Source organism: Amblyraja radiata, chromosome 29 (assembly GCF_010909765.2).
Source record: "Amblyraja radiata isolate CabotCenter1 chromosome 29, sAmbRad1.1.pri, whole genome shotgun sequence".
In the NCBI taxonomy this organism is placed as follows: domain Eukaryota; kingdom Metazoa; phylum Chordata; class Chondrichthyes; order Rajiformes; family Rajidae; genus Amblyraja; species Amblyraja radiata.
In genome coordinates this window covers 16,763,194-16,779,996 of record NC_045984.1, presented here as the reverse complement: position 1 = coordinate 16,779,996, position 16,803 = coordinate 16,763,194, and the positions used below count along the sequence as shown (strand labels likewise).

Genomic DNA, 16,803 nt, shown 5'->3' with positions numbered 1-16,803 from the left:
GTTTAACAAAGTAATATTGTTTGACATTGCAAGTCTGTTTACTTTATATAAGTAATCAAATAAAAAACATTCTTCCACTAACTGGAATGAAATCTAACAGATTCTGAAATAAAGTCATAGCTAGGTTATAACTGTACCTTAAGATGCTATCTTCCCTCTACTTTTTTAGTTCATATTTATCCCCTGGTTTTCTTCAGTATGTAGCCAGGCAATTTTACACACTTTCACTCCCTCCTCTGCCACCAAAGGATTGTGCAATATGTACCATCAACAAAATGCACTGCAACTACATCTGAAGGCTCCAAGCACTTTCCAAACTTGCATCCTCAAACACCTGGAAGAGCAAGAGCAGTGGGTGCCTGGGAAGCCCACCACCTCATCGAAGCTCCCGACGAGCTCCATGGGAACGTCCCAGAGAGGACATGGCGGTGGGTGGCTGAGGACGAACCCCGGTGAGGGTGCCAGAAATTGGATGGGCCCCGCGGAGGGTGCCGGAGGTCGGTTGAGGATGCGCAGTGGAGAACAAAGGGGGGCTTGGCCTGGGGGAGTTGCCAAGAACAAAGGGGGACCTGTCGAGAACAAAGCGGGACCTGGGGTAGGGGGGCTGCTGAGAAGAAGGAGGGACCTTTTGTTTAAAACGACATTTGATTGTATAGTGACATTGAACGTGCATAAGTCATGTTTTATTAATCTTCCAATGTATCAAAATTGAATAGAAATCGATGGTCTTGGTAAGGAACCTCTCGAGTTTTCCATTAATGTTTACCATCAATGGAGTGCGAATGGATGAATTCTAATATTACAATAAAAAGTGCTTATGGACTATTATTCATCAAAATAAATCTGCTGAAGCAACTTGATAACTCAAAGCTCAGTGTTAGGCATAATTGAGATGAGGGATGAAAAGTCTGTTAAAATGTCATAAACATGTATTGCAGACTGAAAGACAATAAGACAAATGTGAATCAAAAGAAGAAGTACAGAAGGAAAGCTGAGGAAGGAAAGAGAATTGGAAATGGAATTTAGAAAATTCAATGGATAATTTGCATGTTCTTTCATCGTTATGAAAGGAATCAGGGTTGTATTACTGAGAAACAACGCAGGTGAATCTTTAAACCATCAAAACCTGTAGGCTCATGCATGAAAAATTATGGAGTCGGTGAGATATCAAGTGAATGCCTACATTGTGGAACTCTGACCGAGCAAGAATCAGTGCCTGGCGAAGAGAGAAGTAGTAAAAATGAAACAGTAGAAGTTGTAATTAAAATGCATGAGTATGTTATCCAGACAATAATTTGCAAATAGTGGCTGGACTGTTTAATTTTGTAACTATATGCTACTTCCTTAAAATATTGCTTTAGAGGGTTATTATACACAATTAAATAAAAGTAAGTCATTGGGGTTATTTCTAGCAACTAGGATTGTAATCATAATTGTCATGATAACAAGTTATCAGACGGTTTTAACTTTCTGATGTTATTTGCTATAAACTATTGTTATTTTCAGTATGTAGTATATTGTAGAGTTTTTATGGTAGGGAGAAAAGATACAATTACTGGAAATGATGGTATAGGAGATGAAATCATTGATTCTCGGCTACTGATGATTATATTCTAAGTTTGACAGTAGAATTGAACTTGCTGGGTTTGTAAACAGATGCTGCTTATTGATCTATGTTATGGGTATGAGAAAGAGAAACTCTTTTCTCTGGTGACAAATAAGGTTTACATTGCCACAGCTAATGAGAATCATAATCCTGGTGCCAGACCCCACCACCCTCCCTCCCCCAAACATGCAAATAGTTATGGTACTTGGTTTTGTTTTGCAAGTGCTTAGAAAAGGGAAGCCAATGCAGTCAGACAAAACTGCCATTTTATCTATGATTGGTGAATGCTGATCTGATCAACTGGATCTGATACTAGTCAGATGTGCCGCCATCAAGAACGTTCTCCACACACGTTCCTACCTCAGTGCGGACTGCGACACAGACCACTCCTTGGTGTGTTAAAAGATCAGGCTGCAACTGTAGATTGGCTATAGCATGTTAGCCAATTAGAATGCTTAGTAATTATAACCCCGCCTAATTATAACATTCATGGTGTAAGATCCTACCCACTGTCTACCAGTACGAGTAGCAGTGTGAACGTGTGCTTAGTAGTTAATGACCTGAACAATAAAGATGCTTGTGCTTCAACCTGTGTGTCAGAAGTGGGATTACTTGCTATACATCCCAGTATGGACTTGGCGCAGCATGCCTCCAGACCTCTTTCAATGGCGATGTCATGCCGGTATCCTACGCCTACGCCTCGCACACACTAACGGATACTGAGCAGCGTTATGCACAGATAGAGAAAGAACTGCTTACCATAGTTTATGCCTGCTATAAATTCAAAGTTTCGGCAAAACTTTTACGGTAAAGACTGATCATCAGCCGCCGTTGGTCACCATCCTGAGCAAACCGATCCATGCTGCCCCAGCAAGACTTCAACGCATGATGATGCAGCTACAATGGTTCGATTTTCGCATTGTCTACAAAAAAGGTAAAGACATGCACATCGCAGACACTCTATCTCGAGCACCACGAACAACACCCATTCGTACAAGACGAATTCTCCGTTCTCAAAGTTTTGTTCGTTCCAACTGACCGCTTGCGCCGCCTCGCCGAACACACCGCTGCTGACAAAACCTCCCAGCTGCTAACTTCAATCATCAAAGGCAGGTGGCCAAACAAACAGTCCAACACTCCTTTTGAACTATGAGCCTACTTCCTTGTACGTGACGAACTTGTACTACAGGACGGAGTGATAGTAAAGGGTCACAAGACGGTCATGCCCCCTTATTTGCGAAACGAGTTCTACGAGGAGATCCACGGTGGCCACCCAGGCATGGAAGCCACCCTACAGCATGCAAAAGAAATGATCTATTGGCCCGGAATGACCAAGTACATTCGGGGAAAAAACAGAATCATGCGCTATCTGTAACAGACAGGCACCAGTCTCTGCTGTCCCAACCTGCTCCTTCTCTACCATGGTCGTCAGTGGCTGCCGATATCTTCGACTGTCACGGGAAGCACTATCTCGTGTTAGTGGACTCGTACTTGAATTGGTTTGAATTCGATTTTCTGCCACCCATCTCCTCATAAATAGTCGTTCAGAAGCTCCAACAATACTTTTCCGTACATGGCATTCCAGCTCGCCTTCAGACCGACAACGGAACACAATTCACCAGCCAAAAGTTTAAAGACTTTGCCAAACGGTGGAACTTTCAACATGTTACCAGCAGCCCAGAATACCCAAAGTCCAACGGACTTGCCGAACGCGCTGTTCGGAGCGCCAAACAACTCATGGAATGCTCCTATCTGGCGAAATCTGATGTCTACCTAGACCTGTTGAACTTGAGAAATATTGCGAGAGACAATGTTTTAGGCTCTCCAGCCCAGCTCCTGATGTCCCGCTGAACGCGACCTCCACTGCCCGTGACACAGGATCACTTGAAGCCCAAAGTTTTCAGCCCTGTTGTAGTTCAAAAACGCGTGCAATCCAGTCGAGATGAGCAGAAACATGCTTACGATAAAACCAGCAAACCACTTAAGCCACTCATCCAAGGCCAAGTGGTCCGACTACAGACAGACAAAGGACATACCAAACTGGGGTACGTCCATGGCCCCGCAAAGGAACCACGTTCCTACTGGTCGATGTCGGTGGTACCATCTACAGACGCAACCGTCAACATCTCCTTCCAGTGAAGGAACGACGCCCGGCGCACCAGGGTCCTGACGCATCTCCACTCAATTTTAAAGTGATCGCTATTCCAGCCGTTCCAGCACCTGCAGCTGCTACTCCCGCGCTCTCCCCGCATCGGTCTGCTCCCCCTTCCCTTTTTGTAACCGGTTCACCGTTGCCCCCGTGACGGTCTTCCCCGACGGTGTCTCCCCAAAGCCCCCTGGGCTCACCGAAACGCGCCCTCACTTTTCAGAAGAAAAGGTTGATGAGGCAGCTCCTTACCGTGCAAGCCGCCTGTTAGATATGGCGATTATGTTTAACCCCATTATTATTAGATGTGGCAATTTGCATTTAACAATTTATTTACTCAATGTAGTGATAACGCTTTATCTACTTTTCATTTATAGAAGAAGAGATGTAGATTGGCTATAGCATGTTAGCCAATTAGAATGCTTAGTAATTATAACATTCATAGCGTAAGATCCTACCCACTGTCTACCAGTACGAGTAGCAGTGTGAACGTGTGATGACCTGCTTAGTAGTTAATGACCTGAACAATAAAGATGCTTGTGTTTCAACCTGTGTGAGTTTGAGCTCTTTACAACAACCAACGAGGTTCTACCATCCCAAGAAGCAGGAACCCTGCATCGATGTCAGCAAGATGCCCCGTCCTGACCTCGTGCAACAGTTTGCAGAGGCATTTGAGAGAGAACTTGGCACCTCTTGTCCTGGAGACTCTGCAACAGAGAAATGGGAAATTCTGCGGAACACCACGCACCGCACAGCCTTGGCTAGCTTTGAGAAGAAGACCTCGAAGACACACGACTGGTTTGAGGACAAGTCGATAGAGATGACTCCCGTCATCGACCGTCCTAGCCGAGTGCAAGCAGTCAGCTAACGAGAAGAACCTGCAGAGCCTCAGGTCTGCAGGAGCAAGGTTCAGCAGACTGCCAGGCGTTGCGCCAATGACTACTGGACACAGCTTAGTGAGGACATCCATACGGCCGCCATAATAGGGAACATCAGGGGAATGTACGATGGCATTAAGAAGGTACTAGGATCAGTCCAGCCCCCCTCAAATCCTCCACTGGGGAAGTAATCACTGACGAATGCCAGCAGATGGAGAGATGGGTGTAACACTACTCTGACGTCTACTCGAGAGAGAACACTGTATCCCCATCAGCCCTTGATGCCATCAAGTGCCTGTCGACGTTGGATGAGTTAGACACAGAGCCGACGGTAGACGAGCTCAGCAAGGCCATTGACAGCCTGGCATCAGGCTAGGCCCCAAGCAGCGATGAGATTCCCCCTGACCTGATCAAGCATTGCAAGACTACCTAACTGCTTCCTTTGTATGAAGTCCTCTGCCAGTGCTGGCAAGAAGGAGCTGTACCACAGTCATGACCGAGAGGAGCCGACTACTGTGCATGCTCGTTAGCTGAAAGTGTGCAGCTATCTTTTTGAGGAGCAAACACTTTTTTCCCACGCTATTCATTTTATTAAGTTAGTTCTCTCCTGTCCAGGTCTCTGATCATTAATGACGTCTTCTTGAAGGATTGTTTATATTGTTGAATTAGAAAATAGGATGATCCATTTTAGTTTAGATTTTCCCCCTTCTCCCTCCCCTTCATCCTTAGGAACAAACGTATAAGATACTGTCTCAATAATTTGAGAAAGTATTACATGACATACAGTCTGGCTTCAAAACCTAGAAGCAATTTGAATGTCAATTGTTTAATAATTTTGATTGGCTTTGAATTTTATTGCCAGATATTTAATCCTCTGTATTTTTCATTTAAGAGTTACTTTTCATCAAATAAGCCTGGAGTAGAACCAAAAAGACCATGTCGGCCCATTGATGTTACACCTCTTCTCAATTTGACATCTCGTGGAGCTAACTACTTAAATGTGTTTTGGGGCCATTTTACTACGGTATGATTACACACTATCCATTTAGAATTAGTACTTTGCTTATAGTACTATCAAACCCTTAGTACTATAAGTGATACTTTGCCTTATTCATAGATTCATAGAAAATAGGTGCAGGAGTAGGCCATTCGGAAAGCGCTCCAGAGGGCCATTGGCAATGCCCAGAGGATTGTCGGCTGCCCTCTCCTTACCTTGGAGGACTTACACAGTTCCCGCTGCATCAAAAAATCCCAGAGTATTATAAAGGACATTTCCCACCCCGGACACTCCCTGTTTGAACTGTTGCCGTCAGGCAGACGGTACAGATCTACAAGGACAAGGACAAACAGACTTAAAAACAGTTTTTACCCCACTGCTATAAAGGCACTAAATGTAGCCGCCAAGGAACGCAGGGGCGATACATACTAAGGGACTGTGGTACACTGTGAAATCGACAGAAGGATGTAGGGTTGGGTGTTTATGCGTGCTATTTTCATGATATTTATTTTAGTTGTTTATCTTTTTTTAAATATTTTACCTTGTATGTATCGTTAGCTTTTAGAAATGTTTGAATGGTGCACTGACTGGCTGACATTTTTAAATTTTGTTGTACATGGTTCATGTTACAATGACAATAAAGAAACTATTCTATTCTATTCAAAACTGCACGCAATACTCCAGGTGTGGTCTCACCAAGACCCTGTACAACTGCAGTAGAACCTCCCTGCTCCTATACTCAAATCCTTTTGCTATGAATGCTAACATACCATTCGCTTTCTTCACTGCCTGCTGCACCTGCATGCCCACTTTCAATGACTGGTGTACCATGACACCCAGGTCTCGTTGCATCTCCCCTTTTCCTAATCGGCCACCATTTAGATAATAATCTACTTTCCTTTTTTTGCCACCAAAGTGGATAACCTCACATTTATCCACATTATACTGCATCTGCCATGCATTTGCCCACTCACCCAGCCTATCGAAGTCACCTTGCAACCTCCTAGCATCCTCCTCACAGCTAACACTGCCCCCCAGCTTCATGTCATCCGCAAACTTGGAGATGTTGCATTTAATTCCCTCGTCCAAATCATTAATATATATTGTAAATAGCTGGGGTCCCAACACTGAGCCTTGCGGTACCCCACTAGTCATTGCCTGTCATTCTGAAAAGGACCCGTTCACTCCTACTCTTTGCTTCCTGTTTGGCAGCCAGTTCTCTATCCACATCAATACTGAACCCCCTATACCGTGTGCTTTAAGTTTGTATACTAATCTCTTATGTGGAACCTTGTCGAAAGCCTTCTGAAAGTCCAGATATAACACATCCACTGGTTCTCCCTTATCCACTCTACTAGTTACATCCTCGAAAAATTCTATAAGATTCGTCAGACATGATTTACCTTTCGTAAATCCATGCTGACTTTGTCCAATGATTTCACCACTTTCCAAATATGCTGCTATCCCATCTTTAATAACTGACTCTAGCAGTTTCCCCACTACCGATGTTGGACTAACTGGTCTGTAATTCCGTTTTCTCTCTCCCTCCCTTTTTAAATGTAGGAACAACATTTGCATTTGATTGAAGGAGGTTTGTAACAGTTAGGGACTAATTCCATCCTTTATTTCTTTTAGCGATATTCTATGGTATTACACCTTGTAAGGCAGCACAGAGTAGCAGAATTACTGCACAAACTTCAAGCAAATGAGACTAGAGCCTCTGAAATTTCCAGGGAATTAAGTAAGTACTTAAGTAAGTCACAATATACCAGGTTTACAAATTGTTGATTTAAGTTATATTGAAACTTGATTGTGTTAGAAGGTTTTTTTTTAACTGGGAGTACTGCTGCAATAAATTATCAGTTTGTTAGTTTAAGCCAGGATAATTACAGTTTGGATTGTGGTTTTGGTAAAAATAAATTATCCTGTTTTTCATTAAAGTTCGCAAAAAGCTTCGATTGGAACCTGATAATGATGTGACCACAACTGGCCTTCGTGTCTCTCTTATGTGTAGCGTAAGTATTCCTTCCTGTGATAACATCTTTTAAAACTAGTAAAAGATTTCTACACATTAAAATCATTCTTATAATTTTAAACACTGGAGACAAAATATTAAACAATTAGATTTTTCTAATTAAAATCTAAATATTTTCTCATTATATAAACAACATTTGTAACAATTAACAGCAGTGCTAGACCTATTCCTAGGGAAGTGGATGTAGTGGTTCAATAATGTTTTATTGAATCTTACATGTGTTTTGAAAAAGAACCCAGTTTCTAATCTTGTTAATTTTGTTGCTAACAGCTTGGCAAGATACGCCTTTCGGTGCCCTGCCGTGGTATTACCTGCACACATTTGCAGTGTTTTGATGCAGCCCTTTATATTCAGATGAATGAAAAAAAACCCACTTGGATGTGTCCTGTGTGTGACAAGCCAGCTCCTTATGAACTGTTATTTGTAGATCAGTGAGTATTGTTTGCAGATTTATAGTGCTGTTTTTAATGCTATTGTTGATGTGACTATGGTTTCACACTGGTTATTTGATTGGACTAGCTGATGAAATGGATAAACCAAGTTTTCCCTCCACCTCCCCTCCGCAAAAAAAGAATATGTTAACACTTCTATGTGCATCTTCTCATTGTCCAAACAGACTGTACCTCTTGCGTGACCAGCTTCAGGTCGGGAGGCAGTTGGACAAAGCATCTCTAACCCAACAGCACCAGGTGGGACTTTTGTGGCTTTATTTTCCACAAGCACTGATTTAGTGGGGACTTGTCAGGAAGAGCGAATCAGTGGAAATCTGGGAAGCAGTGGTTCAAGCTGCATTACATTCAACTCAGTTGAAGTGAAGCTTCTGCTGTATGTGGTCATCCGTTTATCATGATCTATCTCACTGCATCCTCATTGAAAACCCAACAGAAATACTAGAAAAAAGAAAAGACCAAAGTACATTATTAATGGAAATTGGACACGATCCTTTAAGGGTCTGCCAATTTTTCTCCCTCTGATTCATTCCACCAAGGTATCCAGTTTGACGAATTCCTAACATTTTTAACTCTGCATCGCTTGAACCTATAATTTATGGAGCATTGCTGCGAACGTAACTAACATACTCGTGGCTCATGGGGTAAAAGGAATACCGAAATGTATATCCATTAATTGCAGCATTGTTTAATTTTCCTTTCTTTCACTTAAGATGTATTCATCCAGGGATTAATCATTTTACCATGATTTTTTTGTCAGTTTTTTAAATATTCATCTGTTTTGTGCATGAGTGTGAAAAAATATTTCATCTATGTCCTTCTCCAGAATATTGAAATCCTTGTGAGTCACCTGCAAACTTGCTGCTTATTGTCTATGCTGGATAAACTGAAAATTGTATTTTATAGGGCTAAACCTTTTTACTTTATTAATTAATACAGTGTTTGGATGGCTGGCAGAATTGATTAATTATAAAGTTGTTGCTCCTGAAAAAATTATGAATCATCTCTGCTTTCGTACAATGATATTATTCTTCCAATGTTGTTTACTAGGTAAACAAAGAAGTTTTGGAGATTTTGAAACAATGACTATGAATTCAGAGCCCTGTTTAACTTGGGAAGAATGACTGTAGCTTGTTCCAGAGTTCCACCATTATCTGAGAAAAGAACCACTTCCAGGCATTTAACATGATTTTAGATTTTATCTCTGGATATCCATTATCTGAAAAGAACCACTTCCATGTGTCTAACGATTTTAGATTTGATCTCTTGATCTCCCGAGCTGCTTAGTTCAAACAAACACTTGTCTGCAACTACATCAGGGCTGAATAAAAAAACCCGAAGAATATTGTTGTATAAATAATGAATACTACCAATGCAGAAACTGAATGATGCATCTTACCCGAAAGAGGTATTCTAAAGCTTCGTAACCCTCTGAGCAAAGTAACCTCATCATATTTCTTATTGGCCCTTTTTCTAAAACTGAGCTCACCTGGCCTAAATTTATAAACCACGAGAAACTGTCCCCTTGCATCCACCCTTTCAAGCCATCTAATATTTTTTAATGTTTCGATGCAATTGCCTCTACTAAACTCGAGAATACTGATTCTTTCCTCGTGTAAACCTGCTGAAATCAGTTTAGTGAATGTTCTCCTCTTTATTTTTGCCAAGTATCCTTTCTTAGGTAAGGAGACTAAAGCTGTACACAATACTCCTTGTGTGGTTTCAACAAGCATAGAGTCTTCATTGTTATACAACTTTATTCTTGTATTAAAATACTCTTGTAATAATATTGCTATTGTACCAAAATAGGTAAGCTCGTAATTTTCACAATGTATTCCATCTGCCATGTTCTGATCCACCAACTCTACTTGTCCACAACCCCTTGAAGCATCTTTACAATCTCGTCTGTCACTAAATTAAACTGGTTTCATATTGTCAGCCAATTTGGAAATATAATGTTTTGTTCCTCTCAGTCGAATCATTGATATTGAAAGCTGAGATTAATTATAGCTTGCCAAACTCGGAAAATGTCATTTATTCCCATCCTTTGTTTTTTGTCTAATAGCCAGAACTCAAACAGATTATTACCATCAATTCCAAGTGGTCTAACTTGGCTCAACAAACTCATTTTTGTGACCATATTGTGTAACTTCCAAAAGTCCAAAAAAACACATTCACTTGCTCCCCTTTATCTGTTCTTCCTCTCAAAACCCCTGCAGATTGATCAAATGTGATTTATCTTTGTGCTCAGTTCGATTGTGCTTTCCTAGCTATTGTCTTACTATATCATTGATTTATTTGCCATTGTGCCACCATCTAGGGTGGTTCTATTTTCTTATTGAAACGAGTCATTACCAAGAATAATGATTGAAGATTTGTTTTTTATCTGTAAAGTGCAATTTTCCATGTATATTGGGCATATGCCTGACTAGCCTGAACGGTATACATAGGATCCAGGTAAAGGTAAGGAGGTCATTGGAGGGTTGAATAGGTACAATATTCACCAGACATGTATCGTCATTAAATTGAACCTGGTCAGCCACCCTTGTTATCCTTGTTGTTGTTGTAGTGGTTTGATATAGGTAAGTGAATCAATTTTAGAGAACACTGGATTGTGTTGGGTCTGGAGTTGCATCCTAGCTGGCCAACTAAGGATGTCAATTTCTTTATATGAAACACATTAGTGCACTTGATTACTTTTTATAACAGTACATGGATTTTATGTTCATGGTTACTGATTTTTTATTTTTTTATTTCTGATTTGTTCAATTGTACATTGCACAAAAATGGTGATGGGGGAGGAGACCCTCGTCTTTCTCACCAGTCCCACATCATTTCAGTGTCAAAGGTAGACACAAATGCTGGCGTAACTCAGCGGGACATGCAGCATCTCTGGAGAGAAGGAATGAGTGACGTTTCGGGTCGAGACCCTTCCTACTCATTTCAGTGTCAATTGTATCATAAAATGTAGATGTTATAGCTCACCAGAAACCTATGTGATCTCCAAGAAGAGGAAAAAAGTAGCTAAAACTTAAGCCCTATTCTGGTGATGTGGTGGAGAAAGCAGACAAATTTCTTTTGACCCCCTCCCATTCAGACTTTGAAATAACTTCCAGTAATCTTTAGAAATAAAGAAATGCAGCTGCTGATTTACAAAAAAAATCACAAAGTGCTGAAGTAACTCAGTGGTTCAGGCAGCATCTCTGGAGAACATGGATAGTTGATTTTTCTGGTCTGTCGTTACCCTTCGTCAGACAGAATGTAGGAGGTGGGAAAGAAAGCTGGAAGAAAGTGAAGGGCAGGGCAAAGCCTGCCAGATAGTACGTGGATCTATTACCTGAAACGCTTTGTCCTGGCTCGACTCTCTTCCAGCTTTCATTCCAACCCTCTCTCATCTCTCTCATCCCAATCTTGTCATTTTGTCTCTGGATTGCCAGCCCAGCCTTCCAGGTTGCTACCAATATATTTGATAATTGAAGCATTATTTTTATTCTGATTGATGGTGATGATGATGGTTTTCATTTGACTTTTGTAACTCCGATCTGAGCATTTCAAAAGATGGAAGTCAATATAGAATATGACTTGGTGATGATCAGTTACAATTTTATATAATTGAGGAAAGAGCAAAATTTTACATAGTGCAAAACTAAGTAGTAATTGTTTGAAGACAAAAAAGACCACAGATGCTGGAATCTTGAGTAAAAAAACTACAGGAGGGATTCAGAAGATCGGGCAGCATTCCGAAGAAGCGTCCTGACTAGAAATGTCATGTGTCTATTTTTCTACACACATGCTATCTGGACCACTATGTTCTTCCATCTGTTTTGATATTACATGTAATCGTTCAAAACAGTTTTTAATTTAAAAATTCTGTTGAAAATGTCACTATTTCATTTGACTTGCCCTGCCTTGCCCAGGGTATGGAGTGATCTATGTCGTAAAGAGATGAGTCTGCATATGCTTTTTACTTTTCTAATTGCATCCTCAGAATGGCAGCACCTGTACCTGGCATCATTCTAAAAATTGTGCACCTTGTTATGTGCCCTGTCATGATTTTTTTTTAACCACTTTACTCTCTCGTCAAAGTAGAATTGAGATGATGGCAATGATAGCTTTAATATGTTTTTATTTCTCAGGCTGTTTTTAGATATATTGAAAGAGTGTGAAGATGCTACCGAGGTTCAGTTTAAGGATGATGGTAGCTGGTCTCCAATAAAGCCAGATAAGCAGCCACAGAAGAATTTTGGACACAAATATTCAATAGTGGAATTAGAAGGTTTGTTTGGGTTTTTTTTTAAACAAATGAGCACACACTGAGTATGCTTCGGTTATCTCGTTCAGCTACTTTGAAAGCATGCCTAATGTGTAGGACCTAATGACATTCCAAAATGAAAAGTTTTGATTTTGACACGGAAGCCAATCTTTGTCATCCTCATGAATCCAAGGTTTTTTTGTTTTTGTTTCTCTATTATAAGCAAGATCTTCACACTAGGACAAGGAGTTGTGACCCGTGCTGCAGAATCAACCAGTTCAGAAAGTAAATTGAACATGTAAAGTGAACATAAGGATTTTCAGTTGATGGTTTCATTTTTAGAATTTGGTAAATTCACTCACATTCTAAAAAGGATCAGCACTGAACATTATAACAACCACCTTTCATGTCACAAAGTTTCAAAAGGCACTTCACAGGAGCATTATCAACAAATGTTCAAAGACTATTATTGAATCTTCATCCAGCACCCTTTCTGGCAATGAATCCCAAATTCTAACCATTCATGACGTTTTTAAAGGTACAATTTCTCAATATCATGCCACATTAGCTAATCTTGCATTTGTGCCTTCTGACATTAAACTGTTAAATGAGTGATTAATAGTTTTAACGCTATACCAAAATTGATAATTGATCATGTCTGGAAATAAGGGCAGCATGGAGGCACAGCAGCAGTGTTGCCGCCTTACAGCGCCAGAGACCCGGGTTCGTTCCCGACTACAGGTGCTGTCTGTACGGAGTCCTTGTGACCTCGTGGATTTACCCAGAGATCTTCGGTTTCCTCTCCCATTCCAAAGACGTACAGGTTTGTAGTGTAATTGGCTTGGTATAAGTGTAAATTGTCCCTAATGTGTGTAGTTAATGTGCGGCGATCGCTAGTCCGTGCGGACTCGGTGGGCTGAAGGGCCTGTTTCCGCGCTGTATCTCCAAACTAAAAACCTTTTTGTTGGTTGCTGGGCTTCCACTTTATATAGGATACTAGAATAAAGATATTTCTCCTGTTAAATATTTATATCATGATTTCTTTAAGGAAGACCTTGCAGAGACATGTCTGCAAAACTCCACATGGCCTTGCTTTATTTGTAACTTTTTTATTCTAAGAACCCAACATTCTTCCAATTATAGTCATTAGTTGATCCAAAATATTCCTCACCATTGGTAGCTGCCTTGAACTGCCTAAGATTCTTCTTACCAACTTCTCTAATCAAGATTTTGAGTACCAGTTTTAAATGTTTCCTCTTTTGATTTTATTTCGATTATACTTTGACTTTGGTTCACTGAAGTGCCCTTGTGGTAGAATTGTATAATATTGTTATTCATCAGATCCTATCTGTTCTATTTAATTATTAAAAATAAAGATGTATCTAAAACACTGCAAGATACAATGCATATTACAAGAAGCAGCATTGGTAAGGCTGAACTCAGTCTGAAATTGAAATCCAAGTTGTTGAGCAAGATTCACAATTGATACTGTCAGAAACCTGGGTTGGAATGACATTCCTTGGGAATCCAATTGAAGAAAGTCTCTAGGCTGCATTGACAGTGCTGCAATCCTCTTCTTAGTTTAGTTTAGAGATACAACGTAGGAACAGGACCTTCTACCCACTCCATCTATCACTGGTTCCATGTTCTCCCACTTTTTACATCCTACACACGAGGGGCAATTTACAGAAGCCAATTAACCTAAAACCCTGTATGTCCTTAGGATCTGGGAAAAAAGTAGAGCATCCGGAGGAAGGCCACGTGGTCATAGGGAGAATGTACAAACTCCATACAGTCAGCACCCGTAGTCAGGATCTAACCTGGGTCTGTGGCGCGCTGAGGCTGCAACTCTACTGCCACATGTGTAATGGTGATTTTGAGAAATCACAAAGCAGGAAAGGGAAATAATTTGTTAAAGCTAATGTTTCAGATCCATGTGTATACATATTACAATGTTCCCTTGTGAGAATTTCAAGGCTTAATGGCCCTCATATTGCATATGTGTTAAGTCGAGTGGAAGCTCACCAGTTTGCCACCTTTCACCCTCTATGCTAATTTGAACGATTTACTCTGGAAATTGAATTCTTTATTCACATTATTTTGTATGTGGCTGACTAGTTTTCAATTGTGAATTTTACAGACTCCAATAATCAGTTTGGTAATCCTGCGAATGGCAAGAGTGACATGGACGTTATTGACCTGACTGTAGACTGTTAATGGGGAGGATTGGCTTTCCAAAAACAAATGTTGCTGTGGATGTTGGAGAGAGTGCACCAAGCGTGCAGGACACATTGTGGAAATATCCATCGAAAGAAGTCTACCTCTCGCATTGTAGGCATTAATTCCTCTTGGCTCTCCAGCCACGTCTACCTCTTGAAAGGATTGGCACAGTAAAAGAAGACAGATAATCTGTTTGGAGAAATGCTGCTCTTCAAGAGTGCATTCTTATCGATGTGAAGAAACAATGGATTAGTTTTAAACTGTGTGGAGAAGTAAGGACAACACATCGTAGTAGAGTTGTTTTTAAACTCTGCTCATGACTCCTGAATGGGTATAGATACCTAACCACATCCTTGTTCTTGGAGTGCAGCGTATAGAAACAAATCAAAGCAAGTAAAAATTGTAAAATAAAACTGGCCTCTTGTTTATTGCTTTTACTTTTTGATTTCTAAGCGAGCGCCCATTGTCAAGCAAGTCAGAGTTTATACGCTGATTTTAGGAGTAAAACATCTTGGAGTTCTTCATCTTACTGTTTGATTCAAAACACCTAGCAAGTATATTGTTAGTACTGCTTGAAGCTGAAGTACCTGTAGGCAAACAGTGTTAATCACAATTCTCTTTTATGTGAATAAGTTTAAGGAGGTGGCTTGGATAAGTAGATTGGCTGAGTTGTAGAATAACACACTAAGAAATATGGTAGGTCTCCAGTAAAATATGAAATAGCTATAAGCCCCGTTCTCAAGGTGGGAAAATTCTCGAGAGAGAGTAATGTTTTGCATTTGTACATCTCCAAGCAGTTAAGAAAATGGAAGGACTGGAATATGGCTGCTTCCTCTATTGCTAATGCTAGAAAGATAGTAATATAAAAATAAATGCTACAAAGAATATCCAAATTCAAAGATTGGCTGTTCAATCCATTTAACTTTTCCTGATTGAGGTGCCAACACAGATGTTCTATGAGCTTGTCCCATGTACGTGACTTTGTCGGCGACTGCCGGCACCCGTCATAGGGCGTTGCGGGTCGCCGAAAATTTTCACCGTGTTGTAAATTCAGCAGTGACCAGAACAAGATACGACTCTTCGGGCGACTACTCACGACGATACAGGCTTCACCCCACGACATGTCGCCAGGGTGTCACCTGCATGGTCGTGAGTAGTCTTCTCGGTCGCCCAAAGAGTCGTACCTTGTTCTGGTCGCTGTTGAATTTTCAACATGTTGAAAATTTTCGGCGACCTGCAACGACCTATGACGGGTGCCGGCAGTCGCCAAAAAAGTCGCGTAAGTGGGAAAGACCCTTAATTGTTTTGTTTTTTCCAGAGTGGTATTCCTTAGCAACTATACTGTGCCCTGATTTATTTTGTTTTCCTATCTTCTGTCTTTCTTATTTTTTTTAGACCTGTGGTCACACACGCCCCCCCATTACCACCTGTCGAGTTAAGTGTCTCAACATTTAGAATTTACCAGTGCATTTCCTTTACCCTACCACCATGAATCATTATATAGTTAAATGGGAAAACAACCCATTTCTTCTTTTCTCCCTTGGACAGGGAAAATTCCTGATTTTTGGAATCCAAATATACATTCTAATCCAAGATTGGCTTGAACCTAATAGAGCGTGGTACTAGCTACTGATGTACCAATGGTTTATGGTTATTATTCCTTTACATTAATATGAATTTATTGCTGTATAAAGTTGTACATATTACATAGTTTATTTAGTTTATTTTTAATGCTTAAGTTAGTCATTATGTTACAATTCAGGTTTCCAACTTACCAAAATCAGATGTATTTGAGCACTAGTCGATCTTGAGGATCTTTGATGTTTCAGGCGCATCACTGATTCCAATAGTTTGCAATTACTGTGATGTGAAATGGTTGAACATTTTTAACAATTAATAAATTTCCCTAACTGCTGAAAAATGATCCTGGCAAATTTAGATTTACTGCATAAAGATTTAAGATAAATTATATACATTCAAATTATTTTTTGCTTGTCCCAGATTCTACATATGACACTTTTTCTGGTGGAAGCATAAATCACTTTAGATGCGTTTTTTACTTTCACAGAAAAAGGTTTCATGTCATCTGATTATTAAAATGACAATATTGATGAGCAAATTTAGTTTGCAATAACCATGGTATTGTACCATGATTTCCATGTGATATCAGTGTCTCTGCTATGGTCTCTGACATTAAATTAAAGATTTGCATCACTAACA

General features: G+C 40.3%; 1 protein-coding gene across 5 annotated transcripts in view; it reads left to right on the top strand.

Moving 5' to 3' along the window:
- pias4 (protein inhibitor of activated STAT 4) overlaps nt 1–16,803 on the top strand; it is a 67,352-nt gene extending 50,549 nt beyond the window's left edge. For 3 of the 5 annotated variants that reach the window (XM_033046691.1, XM_033046693.1, XM_033046694.1), the window contains 6 exons: nt 5,523–5,654; nt 7,263–7,368; nt 7,569–7,642; nt 7,933–8,093; nt 12,248–12,387; nt 14,504–14,991. In XM_033046691.1, the coding sequence (XP_032902582.1) occupies nt 5,523–5,654; nt 7,263–7,368; nt 7,569–7,642; nt 7,933–8,093; nt 12,248–12,387; nt 14,504–14,580 (690 nt within the window). In that variant the 3' untranslated portion in view covers nt 14,581–14,991. Of the gene's footprint in view, nt 1–5,522; nt 5,655–7,262; nt 7,369–7,568; nt 7,643–7,932; nt 8,094–8,278; nt 8,352–12,247; nt 12,388–14,503 lie in introns of all 5 variants that reach the window. The other 2 variants (XR_004416227.1, XM_033046692.1) reach the window with 2 other exon arrangements.